The 17,050-nt window shown below is 42.3% G+C and overlaps 1 protein-coding gene across 5 annotated transcripts in view; it reads right to left on the reverse strand.

Moving 5' to 3' along the window:
• PRKAG2 (protein kinase AMP-activated non-catalytic subunit gamma 2) overlaps positions 1 to 17,050 on the reverse strand; it is a 403,677-nt gene that overhangs the window by 276,333 nt on the left and 110,294 nt on the right. For all 5 annotated transcript variants that reach the window (XR_012655174.1, XR_012655175.1, XM_075062183.1 and 2 more), the window contains exons 2-3: positions 14,399 to 14,470; positions 1,380 to 1,659 (exon numbers count right to left, since the gene is read on the reverse strand). Coding sequence is in view for 3 of the 5 variants with exons in the window: in XM_075062183.1 (XP_074918284.1) it covers positions 1,380 to 1,659; positions 14,399 to 14,470 (352 nt within the window). In the remaining 2 variants the exon portion in view is untranslated. The remainder of the gene's footprint in view (positions 1 to 1,379; positions 1,660 to 14,398; positions 14,471 to 17,050) is intronic.

The following is a 17,050-nucleotide window of genomic DNA, read 5'->3' on the forward strand; positions in this document are numbered from 1 at the left end:
GGGCTAAAAAAAAAAAAATAGACTACTAGGAAACCTGTTTAAACTTTAGCTATGGAAGAACTAATGCCCCTGACTGATATGGATAAACTGGATATATCATCTCTAATTGTGTGTAATATAAATTGGACTCCCCTCGAAACACCCCCTTCTCTAGGCTTCAGTCCCTGGGAAGTGGTTCAGTGTGGTGAAGGGACTGGTAAAGATCTTACTTCATATGACTCTGCAGAACGTCTTGCCAAATGTAACCGCAAATCCTCTACAACTCTGTGCATGCACAGGTACCACACACGTGAGACTATTCGTATGTACAAAAGTCAGCACAAAATTGCTTATTCTGATCAAAATAAATATTTTCCTGGAATTCTGTTCAAGTAAAAAAAAAATTAAAAGGTCCCTTTTGATTCCTATCGGTACATTATATGCAATATACATTAGCCAAACACAGCTATAGGGATCAGTATTATTGTGCCTGTGCACCTATGTAGGATTTTAGTTCTTCCATTCACACAAACCAAACCACAGACAATCCAAACAGTCAACCAATTCCAACAATTCCTAATAATAATAAGCAGAGGAAACTTGAGCATGTTCTCTTCTGTGATCCACCTGTAAGTATGTCTGTTTCCTAGCGCTTCTGAGCTGCGTGAGCTCTAACTCTTTGGTTATATTATTAGATTTTAAAACATACAAGTAAATTGTTTCCTTGACAAATAAGTTATTCAAGTGGCTCATTCAGTAACAGGTGCACAAACTACTGAAGAGGCACAATCTGTGTGTAATAAAAAGTAGTTAGTTGTGCTCAATCATACCAGTTGAAGTACCTAGTGGTTTCAGATGGATGAGCCTAAATACCCTCTCCGTTGTCATCAGATCAGGAATGTATGTCATTTTCCTCTGCCTGGTAAGGATAATTTGTTCTATAATAGCATAAATAACATCGAGAAAGTAACTGCTGAAATTCTCTAGGTGGTTAATGAAGCAGAACCTCTCTCATTCTGAGTTAAGTTCACCCTGTGCAGAGGGCCGTCACTAATGCCATGCACCACTTCAGTTCCACTTAAATCCCATGGATGAAATCCCAGGCGCACTGAAGCCAATGGCAAATTTCCCATCGACTTCAATGGGGACAGGATTTCATCTAAAGCCTTAAATATGACTTTTGTGCTGGCTCTCTCCACAGGGCTAGATTTGTCCCCTTGCTTGTAGGAGTCTCATGTTCATTTTCTACAGGACAGTTAGAAACTGATAAACACCATAAGTGAAATTGACAATAAACAGCCTGTGCCCCCTCCACACTTACTTTACTATAGGCAGGTAAAGAATAGGTCAAGCCCAGAGGTACAGTGTATCTTCCTGAAATAACATGATCAATTTCTTACTTTTTCTTGATCTGGAGAAAAACTTGATGCCACCGGGTGAGGTAGACGGGTTAGAACTGGGAGAGGATTCTTTGGAAGAGGACCTGAAGATCCCACTGAAGCTCATTCGGCGTGGGGAGCGTGGGGGAGACTCCTGATATGGGAAGGGGAACACTGTTTTTGGTGAACCTGGGCTATGTTTAGATCTCACAGGGGCAGAAACGGGGCTGGAAGGTCGATTTTGGAGCCCTTTTGAGAAAAGGCCTTTCGAAGGGCTGCCCATCTGGTAGCTCTCTTCCACCTAAGGAGGGAAAAGAAAAACAAAACATTAATTCAACCCAGTGTGTTCCCTTAAAAGTTTCAGAACCTGCCTCTGTGGGTATGTTCATATCACAGCTGGGCATTGGGATTCCCACTGTGGGCAGACAGACTCTCACGAGCTCAGCTCAAGCTAGAGTGCTAAGAATAGCAGTATGGATGTTGCGGCACGGGCAGTGGCTCAGGGCACTGACCCGAGTCGAAGCTCGCCTGAGCCCGGGTTCCAAGCGTGAGCTGCCTCCTGTGGTCCAATGACCACAAGTCTGTCTACATGGCTGGGAATCAGCACCTCCGAGCTGCACTGCAGCCATAGCTTGTGAAGTCATTAATCTCATTACAAGGAAATGAACAACCCTCCCAAACAAACATTCTCAGTGCAATTAGATGTTTGTCTAAGTGTCCAAAAACAACAGTCAGGGTGAAATTCACCCCTGTGCAAAGGGCCAGCACAAAGCTCAGTGGGACTGATTTGGTGCATAGGATTGGTGTGGTCCTCAGCACACGGATCTATGTCACCCCAACTGCATAAGCTCAGAGGGAAAACTAAAACCAAAAAAATCCCATAAAACGGTTGGGGGAAGAGGAGATTTTCTTATGAATAAAATATTTTGATCTTGAAAAGAGTGTGCAACAAGATCCTTGCTCTCCACATTTGCTAGCAGATACCACACATGGACAAAAGTGAGTTTAAGTGCTAGGTTCATCTGTCTGAAGAGAATTGTATTGAGTTCCAAACCCCTTGCATGCATGTTCCTTCACTCTCATTTGCACTTGGTAAACAAAGGGTAAAAGGTTTGAGCAAACAACTTGCAAATGTGCCATCTTAAGCAAGATCCTCACACTCTACAAGGCAGCATGAATGGAAGGAGGGGAGACAGCATGAGAGTCACTCACCATGTGTGAGAGAGAGACGAGCATTGCCCCTTTAAGTATGCTGCCACCATTCTAAGTACACTGCCCTTTTAAAGTAGATCAGCAATTTGGGACAGCAGCTGCTGCCAGCAAACTCCCTCTGTCCTGAGCCCTGTGGTGTTCCCCCCCGCCCCTCATGGAGATGAGGTACGGGGGATAGGAAAGGCATGAGGGGGTAGGAGAGGGGTGAGGGGGACACCCTAACATTAGCGCCCCTCCCCCCCCTTTGCACAGCATACAGGAGGCTCCCAGGAGCAGCTCCAAGGCAGAGGGCAGGAGCAGCACATGGCAGTGGGGGGAGGGACAGCTGAACTGCCTGGCGATTGATAGCCTGCTGGGGAGGTGCCACACAAGGAACTTAGGGGAGCGGAGAGCTGATAGGGGGCTGCTGGCCCATCCTGATTCCAAGCCCCCACCAGGTAGCTCCAACAAGCTGCTCTTTCTCCAAGCAGAAAGCAGGCGGCTGCCAAACAACATTATAAGAGAGAACTGCACAACTTTAAACAAGCATGTTCTCTAATAGATCAGCAATGTAACAACGAAACAACGTTAACCAGGATGAGTTTAAGTGAGAAGTTACTGTATAAAACTACAGTCCAGGCCCTGAGGAGTTTATAATCAAAGATGACAAGCAACCTATGGTAGGGAGAGAAATACAATCAGATTTACATAATTTTTATATACACATATTCATTTTTACATGAATATAAACACTCAGCTATCTCTGACTGCCCCATAACCTTCATGGAAGGAGTGGGTCTTGATGGGAGGGTCTATAATTTTGACAGAACAGAACTATTTATATTAATTCTAACTTGGGGTAAGCAATCTATGGCACACGTGCCAAACGCGCCACACGAGCTGATTTTCAGTGGCACTCACACTGCCTGGGTCCTGGCCACCGGTCCGGGGGGCTCTGCATTTTAATTTAATTTTAAATTAAGCTTCTTAAACATTTTAAAAATCTTTTTTACTTTTTATATAACAATAGTTTAGTTATATATTATAGACTTATAGAAAGAGACCACCAAAAAATGTTAAAATGTATTACCGGCATGTGAAACCTTAGATTAGAGAGAATAAATGAAGACTCGGCATAGCACTTCTGAAAGGTTGCCGACCCCTGTTCTAACTGTAGCACTATATAATGGACTTGACCATTTCCTTTCTACAGAAAAGAAGGATGATCTTATGGTTAAGGCACTTGACTGGGATTTTCCAGTTCTGTCACAGACTCCTTGTGTGTCCTTGAGAAAGTCACTTTCTCTAATGCATGAGTTCTGCCCCCGCCCACCATCTATATAATGAGAATACTTCCTTTACTTAGACTGTAAGCCAGTGGTGCCCAAACTTTTCTTCTCGTGCCCCCCCCTTACCAGTAATGGAATGTTTCCATGCCCCCCTGGCCTGCGAGCAGAGTCATGGCTGGGCCGCAGCTGGGGCCAGGAGCAAAGCCGCAGCCAGGAGCCAAGAGTGGGGGCCGAGGGCCAGTAGTAGGGGCCGGAGTGGAACTGGGGGCAGAGCAGGGCTAGGTAGCACTCCCTCCCTGGCCCTCTGCCCTGTGGGGCTGGCCCAGACCCCACTGCACCCCAGTGGACAGTCTTCCATGCTCCCTGGGGGGGGTGTCCCACAGTTTTTGGACCATTGCTGTAAGCTCTCTGGGGCAAAGATCATTTTTGTTATCTGTTTGTAGAGCACGAAGGGCTTGATCCTGCAGGCACTACCATAATATAAATAAAAACGGTACTTAGTATACTAAGTAAACATCTTCAAAGTAGTAACATTTTTTAAAGCTATTGCTAATTTTACAGAAATATTACAATTCAATTCATATGATTAAGCTGACTGAAATTATTGCCACATAGCTTTTGCTCACAAGTGTATCTTCTGAAACAGCCAATTAACATGAGAAGCTGATATTCACAGCATATCCGGAGAATACTGCAAATTTAAATTTGGTTATGGCAAAGACATTAACTGGAAGGGAGGGTAAGAGGCATAGTTCTATAAATTTGAGTCCATCATCATTCATAACCACAAAGCTGCAATCACTACAATTTCAGAACACTTGCAAATGGATAATTTCACTAATATCTTACCTAAAGACAAGTCCAGTAAGAATGTAAAATAGTGAAATGTCAATAATTTTTCGTGTGTCACCTTTATTAGCTTTTCCCCCCTGAAGACTTATCTAGCAATATCAAAACAATGATAAAAGATACCGTTTTAAGTGTTTGTTTATAGTACAGGACTTTCCTGTGCTAACGCATCTACAGAAATTTGGGGGCAAAAAAAATAATTAAAGTTTAGACATTTCTTAAGTAACTTATCAATGTATCCTGTTTAAATATTATGAAAGAAAACTGTTCTGAAATAGTATGCAGAAGCAGCAGTATCTTTTATTCACTTGATCATGAGTAAGAGAAATGGTGGTGATCAATCAGCTGAGCACCAGGGGGAGAAGCAGAACATTTTAAGTGCATGTTACTAAATGAAAGGAAATTACTGCCATGAGTTCTTTCATAATAGACCTGCATGCTCTTTACATACATGTCACTCCATCACAGAGGGATAGAAGCCTGTGACTTTTCTGGGCAACAGAATAGTACTTCCTTCTTAGAATATCTGAGGCTAACAGCTTAGTAGATTTCCAAAAAGGACGAGTCATTTATATAAAAAAGCAGCAACAATTTAGCCTTGCTAGTATATGTCACAAGTCACTATCAATCTTCACGCTTCAAGGCACAAAACCATCACCAGCTGGAGTCAAGAAGAAATTTCTCCCATGGTATAGAATTGAATAGTCTGATGCACTTGTGAGGTTCTTATTTCTTCCTCTGAAGCATCCATAATTGGCTGCTGTTTAAGACAGGATACAAGACCAGATGGATCATTTTTCTTGTTCTTTATGTTCCTTGCGGTATACTTTCAAAGTCAAGTAGGAATCTAACTCCCATTTGTGGCTTTGAAAAATCTGGCTGTGATGTAGATGCAAATGTCACTCTCCAGTTTCTCTCAGTGATAACCCTCTCACATTATTGTATATTGGTGCTGGAAAACAAGCACAGTGTGAATAGGACAGGTCTATATGTATGTGATACATGACACAATGGCTCATTCAATCCAGACTGGATAAGTGGGTATTAAGAGATAAGTGATCGAAATAAACAATGGAAACACAATGTAAATTAATACGTACGCAAGTGAGGTCTAATGAAATAAAATGAAAACATGTTCACTGGCTAAGACAGTCTAAGTCAAAGATGCCAAGTTCAAACACCTAATTAAAGAAGGGAAAGCTTCCTGCACTGCTGAGTTGGGGCAGAGCACATATTCACAGGGGTTTTTAAGATCCAGGTTTAAGCTAAGTGTCCCTAAAACTTGGATTGAGGCTGCAAGCATTGGCAAGGATAGAGAGGGGAGGCTGTGTGATACATTGCTCACTAATACCTTGAAGACCCTATTCTGCTTTTTGGATGACATGTAAAATGGTCATTAAAAAACTCCCTACCACAGAGGTGGCCAAACTGTGGCTCACGAGCCATGTGCGGTTCTTTAACAAATGTGGCTCGTAGAACTCCTGCAATGCTCCCCCATGCTCCATCCACCTGCCTGGGAGGGGGAGCTCAAGACCTCTGCCTTGCAGTGGGCTGGTGGGGTACGGGTTTCTGCCCAGCGGGCAGTGGGGTCTCGGGGTTTCAGCCCTGCGAGGTGCTCCTTCTGGGGCTCAGGGCTTCAGCAGGAGCAGGGCTGAATCCCCAAGTCCTGTCAGGTGCCTCCCGCAGGGCTGAAGCCCCAAGCCCTAGCCCCCACCAGATGTGCCCTGGCTCTCGAATTTCTGATGATTGTTGTATGTGGCCTGGAGGGCCAGTAAGTCTGGCCACCCTGCCCTAGCACTTTTCACTGGAGCTGTGTTAACCTGGGCACCTTAGTGAAAATTCAGCCCAGGTAACTGCATCCTGCCTAACAAACTTCCCCTTCTAGTTTCATCTGGATATGGTATTCTTCTTCACTTTCTACCCTCACCTGCTGATGTTGCCGTGCACTGTCAGGCAGATTTCATGTGCCATCCCAGAGAAGGCCACACTTCAGTGGCAATGTGATTTCTCTACTTAATATCGTTTGTAAAGTATGTTGAGTTCTTTCAGCATAAAAAACACTATACAAGATTATCTAGAAATGTATCGACATATTTCATCAGACATCCCCTCCAATCTGGTTCCATCCTTCCACTCCACTGAAACTGCTCTCACCAAAGTCTCTAATTATAGCTTCCTGTACTCCATCCTCCTCCTTTCTGCTGCTCTTTAAGCTACTTCTCTCTCCCTTCTCCTCAATACCCCATTCTCCCTAGGTTTTCAGGGCAATGTTCTCTAAGATCCCCATTCTCTCTCTGACCACTCTTTCAGCATTTCTTTTAATGTCTCCCATCCTCCCTCATTCACCCCCTCACCATAGATGTTCAACACAGCTCTGTTGTTGGTCCTCACATGATCTTCGTCTACACCCTATCCCTGGACAACTTTATCTGGAGACACAGATTAAACTATCATCTCTATGCTGAGGACTCCATACTTCTCCACCCCTGATCTCGGAGCCAAATCCCACACTTTGGCACCTCTGAATTTCTGACTGGATGATTCACTGACCACTCAAGCTTATACAGCCAAGACAAAAGTTAATCAATCTGTTCTCCTAAACGAATATCATCTTCCCCGTTCTCCATCACTGCTAATATTACTCAACATCCTCCTCTTCATCTTCAACCCTGCCTCTTGTTCCTCCCTCACATCCAAATCTTGTGGCTTTCTTTCCTCTATTTCTTACTTAAAATCTGATTCTTCTGTTCTGTCCCAAAAGCTAAGGCACTTGTCTGGACTTTGGTCTTGAAGACTGCAAAGTGCTCTTCTCTGGCCTCCTGGATACACATACCACTACTCTAAAATCTATCCCAAACACTGCTGCTAAAATGATCCCTCTCACCATCCATCTGACCATGAGTTCAAAGGAATTTGTGGTGCCCAGCACCTCTGAAAATTCAGTCCACTTTGATTCAACTTCCAACTGTGTATTTAGATGCTTGACTATAGGTACTCAGGTTTGAAAATATTGTCTTATTACCAGACTAGAAATGGGCTCAAACTAATATCCTGATTTTTGGACACTGCTGAATTTAGGGAATATTTTGATCTGAAATTTGTGCCTTGAACCCAGCTCCTATTAAATACTCCTGTACTGCCTTTCCCCCTCTTTCCATTCAAAGGGGCTAGGATGTTTATGGAACATTTGGTTTTTGTTATCTTTCTCTTTCAGAGAGTTATTTGACCTTAATTATGCTTCTATACTGAAAAAAATGAAGGCAGATTTACAGAAGAGGATTCTCCTTCCACTTTCCTTGATGGGGAGAATAAATGTAATTAGAAGTCTGTACTTATTTCCTGCCCTTCCAGTGAATCTCAATAAGAGGCTCTTTGATAAACTTAATTGGATGATTTCCTCATTCCGGTGGAACAAAAGATTCATAGAATCAGAAGAACTGGCTTGATTAGACCAGAAGATAATGGAGGGTTTGCATTCCCGTGCAGCATGTGGTTATGCTCTGCACTATTACTTTCCTTGATTCTGCATAAGTGACAGTAAGGAGATGATAAAGCATCCTAAAGATTCAGAGAGATGTCACTTTCCTAAAATAAAATAGGATGTGACCAAGTTGGCTGACCCAGTAGCCTAGTGAGAGTGCTCTGAGCTTCCATGTGAATGACTTGGGTTATGTTTCTGATCTCAGTTCCCAGAGCCAGCAGGGGCAGGAAGTACTTTAGAGGCTGAGGCCACACTACACTACAGGTGCTAGTGTGGCAAACCTACAGCACTGCAGCTATGCCACTGTACACACTTCTTACAATGATGGAAGAGGTTTTTCCATGGCTGTAGTTGATCTACCTCTTCAAGCAGCAGTAGTGAGATCGACGGAAAAATTCTTTTATCAACCAAGCCATAGCTACACGGGGTTTAGGTCAGCTTAACTATGGAGCTCATGGGTGTGAATTTTTTGCACTCCTGGGTGACGTAGCTAGTCAATCTAAATTTTAAGCGTAAACCAGGCCTGAGTATTCAGCACTCACAGAAAAAGAAGTGCCCACTGTTAATACAGAGCCCTTGGGGGCACTCCTTAATGGAGTCTCATCCGTTCTTCTTCAGCGGACATGATGGGAACTGCAGCACAGGGTATCAATGCAGTGAGAGAAAAATGAGTAAATTCCCTAGGTTCAAAAAGAGATGGACAGGAGAGACAATAAGTGGCAGGCACATTAATTATTAATAACCCTCTATGCCCAGCACACAGAGGGTTGGAGAATGGAAAATCCCCCAGGGAAGGACAGGGAGGGACAAAACGTTAGAAATTTCTTTTTAAATGAGATACATTCCCTAGCATTGGAGACCATCACCGGAAAGAGCTGGAGGAGAGAGGATCCTGGATTCCCTGAAGAACACTAAGACCCAAAGCGCTCTCAGGAAGGGTCAGAAAACTAAGGAAGGGTCTTGCATGCAGGGATGGGTGGGAGTACCCACCTGGGTAGTGCTCTGGGAAAGGCTTGCTTCAGCTATTAGAGACAATCAAGTAAAACTAATCAAGTCTTTATGATCCTTTGTATCTAAGGTATCACTATTTTTTATTTCTGTGGTTAATTCCTGTTTATGTCAAGATAAGGTCTAACACAGAAGCCTCCTTTGCTAGATGCAATACTCTGTGAGTTAAGGAATTGTCTTCTTTAGCTTTTTGAAGTTATAAGAATATTTTAGTACTGGAAGCATGAGAGGATATGGTGCTCAGATTGAAGTCCCTCATGATAATGCATTTTTTTTCTCCTCTACACATTACAGATATGGCTAAACAAACCAATCATTCTGTTCTTTAGTGTGATTTGGTGGTCTGTAGCAGATGGCAACTGGTATCCCATCTTCTACTTTATCTGTTAGAATATTAATCCATATGAATTCAAGATCATTTGCTTCCAATTTTCCAGTGGAAACAGGAAACGCTATATTGGACAGAATGTCACTCCCCATCCCCTTTTGCCCACTCAATCCTTCCTAAATAGACCAAACCATTATCTCGCATTCCAATTTTGTGACTCTTTCCACCAGATTTCAGTAATGCCAGCTAGATCAAGTTTATGCTCATAAATGAGCAATTCCAATTCTAACAATAGTATTTACATCTTATGTAAAGTCAGCTTAACTTCAGTACCCAAAAAGATAATGGAGCAAATAATTTGCAAATACCTAGAAGATAATAAGGTAATAAATAACAGTCAGCATGGATTTGTCAACAACAAATCATGTCAAACCAATTTAATAGCTTTCTTTGACAGAGTAACAAGCCTTGTGCATGCGGGGAAGCAGGAGATGTGATATATCTTGACTTTAGTGAGGCTTTTGATACGGTCTCACATGACGTTCTCATAAACTAAGAAAAACACAACCTAGATGGAGCTACAATATGGTAGGTGCATAACTGGTTGAAAAACCATTCCCAGAGAGTCCAGTAACTTCTCACAAAGTCATCCCGGTTAATGTTGTTATGTTGCTGATCTATTAGAGAACATGCTCGTTTAAAGTTGCGCAATGCCACCTGCTTTGTCCACCACTTGCAGGAAGAGCAGCCCATTGGAGCTACCCGGTGGGGGCTTGGAACCAGGGTGGACCGGCAGCCCCCCATCAACTCCCCTAAGTTCCCTGTGGACAGCCGCCCAGCAGGCTATCAATTACCGGGCATTCAGGTGTCCCTCCCTGCACTGCCATGTGCTGCTCCTGCCCTCTGCCTTGGAGCTGCTCCTGGGAGCCTCCTGCTTGCTTACAGGGGATGGGGGGAAAAGAGGGATGCTGATGTCAGGGCGTCCCCCTCACCCTGCTCCTACCCCTCCTCCTGTATCCCATCTCCACAAAGCAGGGAAGGGACATGACAGGAGACAGGGCCAGGACAGAGGGAGCTTGCCAGCTGCCTAGGAAACGGTACTGCAGAAAGGAATCTGGGGGTCATATTGGATCAACAAGCTAAATAGCAATGAACAATGTAACACTGTTGCAAAAAAAGCAAACACCATTCTGGGATGTATTAGCAGGAGTGTTGTAAGGAAGGCACAAGAAGTAATTCTTCCGCTCTATTCCACGCTGATTAGGCCTCAACTGGACTATTATGTCCAGTTCTGGGTGCCACATTTCAGGAAACAAGTGGACAACTGGAGAAAATCCAAAGAAGAGCAACAAAAATGATTAAAGGTCTAGCAAACATGACCTATGAGGGAAGATTGAAAAAACTGGAGCAGAGAAGACTGACAACAGTTTTTGAGTACATAAAAGGTTGTTATTAGGAGAAGGGCGGTAAATTGTTCTTGTTAATCTCTGAGAATAGGACAAGGACAAGGACAAGGACAAGAAGCAAAGGCGGTATAGGTTGGACATTAGGGAAAATTTCCTAACAATCAGGATAGTTAAGCACTGCAATAAAATTATCTAGGGAGGTTCTGGATTCTCCATCGTTGTCTAACTTGCTCTTAAAAATCTCCAAACGCCATAGTCTAAGTGCGGGGGACTGGACTAGATGACCTCTCAAGGTCCCTTCCAGTCCTACAATTCTATGATTCTATATATCAGAGTATACTGCTGAGGCTTCAGTCCATGTTCTCTCTCATTCTCACCAGCTATTTCATATCCATGTTGAATACATCAGGACTGAGCTTTGTGGGACTCCATACATAAGCTTTCTGGAGGTGGGGGGAACTAATTGTCTTAACGATGCTCCAGAGTTCCATCAGAAAGGAGGACTTACATCATTTCAGGGAACTCCTGAATAGGCGTATTTGGAGATCAACAGTACCAAGTTCTCCATAAGGGTCTAACAGCATGAATACTGATGTACTTCCCCCTATCTATAGACAAGGGAGATCATTCACCCAATCAACAAGTGCTGCTTCGGCAGCATGTCATACCAGAAGCTTACATGAGAAGGATTTCCAGGTAGTCAAACTGTAGTCCCTGCCCTGAGCACTGAAAGAGAAAGCTGAGCTGAGATTAACTCCTTGTTCACATGGCACCAGACACTGAGGAGAGGAAGGTGGTTATAGCTTATTATTATTCTTAAGTTTAAGCAATTAAGGCACTGGAAGGGACTCAGGATATCTGCGTTCTATTCCTAGCTCTGCCACAGCCTTCTTGTGTGATCTTGGGCAAAGCATTTTCAGTCCTTCAGTTCACTATTTGTACAATAAGGATAATACTTCCCTGCCTGAAGGGACGTTAGGATGATACATTCATTAATGATTTTGAGCGGCTCAGATATTATAGTGATGAGCACCACAGGGAACACTTACAAATACATTTTCTAGAAGTGCCTTTGAACCCTCTTACGAGGAAGAGCAGTCAAATTTAATGAAAAACTTTAAAAACAGATGATAGTGAGATCTTGTGGACTACTCACCTTTAACTCACTCTCTAACCTAGACAGTAAAGGGATTTAAGTATGAAAAGAGACATCTCTGATTTACTGCAGGTCTCCAAAATGACTGGAACATGGGAAATGCAGACGCTTTATATAAAGGAGTCACCTCTTTTTGCATGTGCAAGTCAGATGTGTCAGACTGTGACTTCAACCTTGGACAAGGGAGAACCACTTTACCTGAAGTAAATACTAATTTGAATTGTTTCTTGGCTTATCTTCAGCAAAGGCTGATTTAGATTTTTATTTAGAATTATATAACATACTACTGACCGATGCTAGGACTAATTCAGTTATGGGAGAGAACTGCTCATGAACTGCATGGTAATAGGTAGGATGAGACACATGTAATGGATTTTAACATATGGTTTATGTCCCTTAGAAGATTGGGCATTTGATCTCATTCCATTTTGGAGCACAGGTTGAACACAGCTTGAAGTCGAATATTAGGAAGCACTGAAAGTGCTAGATTTCAATCAAAAAATCATCCAGTTTATAAAAGCAATTTCATACCTCTTCAAGGCCCAATCCTACAGCTGTTCCATGCATAGAATTTGAAGTCAATGGCAGTTCTGCAGGCTGAGTGACAGCAGAACAGAGCCGGGCCCACATATTTAAAAAATATCTTTACTGGACTGCAGACAGAAGACATGGCTGCTGGGAAACATTGTTCCAGCTCTTCCCAAGAAGGTCAATGGTCAGAATGACATCACAAAACTGGTAGGAAAAATTCAGGCACCTCCAAAATGTCAAACGAGGACTTCAAAGAGGCATCACACAGCCTTGGGAATGGGTAAGACCATAAGAGAAAATCTGGTACATTTTTTTCAGGACTGACCCTCATATAGTTTTCCCATCATCAAGAGAAAATAGGAGACTCCAGATGGAGAAAGCAGTTTTTAGCCAGAAATTACTGCCTTTCACCATCATAAAAATTCAGTGCAAAGATATCACACTATTCGATTTATGCTAATCCACCAAATATATATCTCTTTCAGTGACTTTGTACATTTTTCCCATCCAGCATCTACACGAGTTCCCTTCCATCCATCTCTGATTCCTGCACCACAGTCTCAGAAGTTCCAACACTGAAAAGAACAAAGTCAGTGACATTAGGATGCTGAACTACTGATTGAATGGACCAGCTTCTAACATGATTATCTTTTACCCTGAGGTGCAAAATAATAGAGAAAAAATTGCTGACAAAAGCCAATTTATTTAAGTGTCTCTTCCGAATATATATTAACTTCATTAGGACAATATTTGTCATTTCCCCTGCCTTGAGCCACAAAATACAGACACTGTGATAGACTGTAAGAGGTCTCATTTAACCATAGAGTTAATATTCTTTGCTTAAGTGTTATTGTGAGTCAGGTCTACTCTTCATTCTCCAGACTAGATAGCATGGGCCACACACACACACACACTGGACCTACTGCACTTCTAGAGTAGCCATGTTGGAATGAGATCATAACAAGTGACAGCATCTTCCAAACTCTATTGGAGCTATGAGGCCAGGACTTTGAGAGTCAAGAGACCCCATCACAACTCGTGCCATTGTAAAAGATGTGGAGCTGCTCTATAACAAGGTTTGAATACTATCTTTCTATGTATTTGCCTAACTGCTGGCAAGGGATGTTTGCCAAATTAATATGTTTGGTTTAGTTTAACAGCAAGCTTCTGAAAAAACAGACAGGAAGGCAAGGGAGTGGATTCCGATAAGATACCTCCAGGGGGATTAAGGGAGAATGCCTGAGCTGTTAAGTAGGAAGCTCCTACTTCCTTGGCGCCAGTTACATTTTACAGCTTATTTTGCCAATACTGGGAATTAACAGATCAAACAGACCATAAAGAGTTAAAAGGACTCATTAGCCAGAGGTCAGGAAGCTTTTCACAGGGAACAAACTGACACCCATAGACATCTGTTTGTTTACTGTACAACACCACACAGCAACGCCTCTCCGTGTATCACAGTAGCTAACCATATTCCAAGGGATAACTGTTGTAATTCAGTGAACAGTGTTACTGCATTAAGTTAAATTTAATTTGCAGTGTTTATAGCAACAGTGCTGTAGTAGGGACTGTTTTTCTTTCCTCAAAGGAAGTATCACATTAGTACAACAGTGGTGCAGGGCAATCCAGCAGTGGCTACCTTTATCCCTGTTCTAAATCCATGGACGTTGGGGATTTACAGCAAGGAAGAATCTGAGTCCAAGACTCCCAGCCTCTGCAAACCTAAGTAAAATAAAACATGTTTATACTACCACAAGCACTACGAAATTACAAGGAGGATGAAACCTTTGAAACATCCTACCTTTCGAGAAGCACTTTTGTCTGAGCTCTCCACATCTCCATCCAGGAATGGCATGGCAAATGAGCTAAGATCCTAAAGGGGAGAAAAGGAAAATTAATGCCTTACATTAATACCTTTCTCCTGCTTTGCTTTAGTTATTCGTATTGTTTTAGTCCACAGTTTTATTCCTGAAACATACATCGGCATACCACATACTACTTTACAAGTGAGCTTTGACAACTGCTAAAAACTAAGGGCCCTCTTCAGCACTCCCTGACTCTGAAGTCAATGGGAGATTTGCTTGAATAAGGTGGAAGTACGGAATGCTTTGCAGGGGCCTAGGCCTCATCCCCAGAGACTCAGAACCTAGGGCCTTATGCTAGGACTTTCAAAGGAGACTAACGGAGTTAGGTATCGAGATTCCACTGAAATTTAATAGATGATATTTGGGATATACATACTTGTTCACCAACACAAATATCTTGCCTCTAGCAGTGACATTGTTATTATTTTTATGCACTATTTAAAGCAATTAACAAGAGAAAACAGAGATAATCTGAAAATATGTAATGTGTCTAGGAGAGAGAAGAGACACAGCATGGAGCTGGGAAAATAACCTATGTATTTTCACAAATTAGAGAGGAGCACACGATTGATCAAGTGAAGCGGAACCATGAGACAAGCATGCACGGTCATCGTTAATTAATGAAAACAAACTGCAATTATATTCCACCCCCTGCTGCCTGTTTCTATTTAGATCACTTTCCAGTCTCATCATTTAGACTATCACAGGTTTTTTTTAAATTAATAATTAAATGTTTTCTGTAAGGCTCAAGTTTACCATCCATCTGATCAGAGAGGTGGGTAATGCGCAACTCACACTATATACCTCTCAGTTATTCAACTTTGTGAACAGAAGTTCTGTAATGAGATACCTAACTGCAGTTTGAGCTTTGGATCCAGGGCTGAACAAATATTTTTCCTGATGTAGAAAACAAACACACACACACACACACACACACACACACACTTGGGTGTCGGTTCAAAGGCAGGTCATTTTAGTAGTGGCTAAAAGTTATCAGCTAATGGGTCTTCATCTGGTTCACTGGTGAGTCTTCATCTGGTTCCTTATGGAGAAGTATACATTTGTACCTCATCCAATAGCATAATCTTTTTTTTGCACAGTGCATAAAAACAACTTGTGATTGAACAGTTTTTCATTAAAAATTAATTTTGTTCTCTCTTTTTTGTTTTTCGAAGTGGTGTTTTTTTGGGTAGGGGAGTTGTTTTTTTTCTCTCTCTCCAATGAAAGCGTGTGGCAAAATGAGCAGATGGCAGAGCAAAAACTGGTCTCATCCCAAATTGTATAATCATCCTAAATGCAAAACATGATTTTTTAAGCACAAACAAACTTCAGACACTCTTAAGGATTGTGCCTTTATAATATTCATTATACAACTAACTAGAAGTCTGGACATTTTGGCCTCAACCTCTCCATCTCAAAATTCTCCCAATCCTGTTCCTCTGGCTGGTTTAACAGCAGAACTGCCTGTTTATCCTATAGGACGATTATTGTAGCCTAGTGAATAAAGTGCCTGCATTGAATTTAGAGGATTCTGCATTCAAACCCCAACTGGGGTTGCATTTCTTTGCACATTCAATATTTGTGTAATGAAATGCTACCCCAACAGCGAATGTGCAAAGAAATGAAACCCCTTCAAAATTACCTATTTGTTCAATGAGATACTGGTGTTTCAGTTCCAACTATTTAATAATTACCTGTACCATCCAAATCCAGGCTGTAGTAGAATGTCATGTATGCATGCAGCAACTCTACACTAAATATTATTTCAAATTTTCATGGAACTTTGCTAGCATGTGGCTCTTAATAGGAATTAAAGAATACACTTTGTAGCTCGTTGTACATTTAGTCCGTGTGCCGGGCTCCCACTCATATCAGTGGGACACATTGTCCCCACTGCTTCCACCAGGAAAGGGGACTCAAAACTGGTAAATCTGGTGGGCATGCATAGCATAGGAAGAGGTCCCACATCATGCAATTGTCCATCCTGTACTTACCCAAGTCTGTGAAAGATCCTTTCAGGGTGCAATGTTTAAGGCTACATTTTAGTCATGGATATTTTTAGTACAGTAACTCCACGCTTAACCTTGTAGTTATGATCCTGAAAAATGCTACTTTAAGTGAAACAATGTTAAGCTAATCAAATTTCCCCATAAGAATTAATGTAAATATGTGGGGGGTGTTAGGTTCCAGGGAAATTTTTTTCGCCCAACAAAAGACTATATTTTTAGTGTGTGTGTGTTGTGCGTGCGTGTGTGTGTATGTGTGTGTGTGTACACACATACACACAGTATAAGTTTTAAACAATTTAATATTGTACACAGCAATGACGACTGTGAAGCTTGGTTGAGGTGGTGGAGTCAGAGGGTGGGATATTTCCCAGGGAATGCCTTACTCCTAAATGATGACCTAGCACTCGGCTGTGCCCTCAAGGGTTAACATATTGTTGTTAATGTAGACTCACACCCTACAAGGTAGTACAAATGGAGAGAGGGGAGACAGCATGGCAGAGAGAGAGAGAGACAGAGACACACAGTATGTGTGAGAGATTGAGAGAGAGAGGGAGAGGGAGACAGACATGCATTGTCCTT

Source organism: Chelonoidis abingdonii, chromosome 2 (genome assembly GCF_003597395.2).
Source record: "Chelonoidis abingdonii isolate Lonesome George chromosome 2, CheloAbing_2.0, whole genome shotgun sequence".
NCBI classification, from domain to species: domain Eukaryota; kingdom Metazoa; phylum Chordata; order Testudines; family Testudinidae; genus Chelonoidis; species Chelonoidis abingdonii.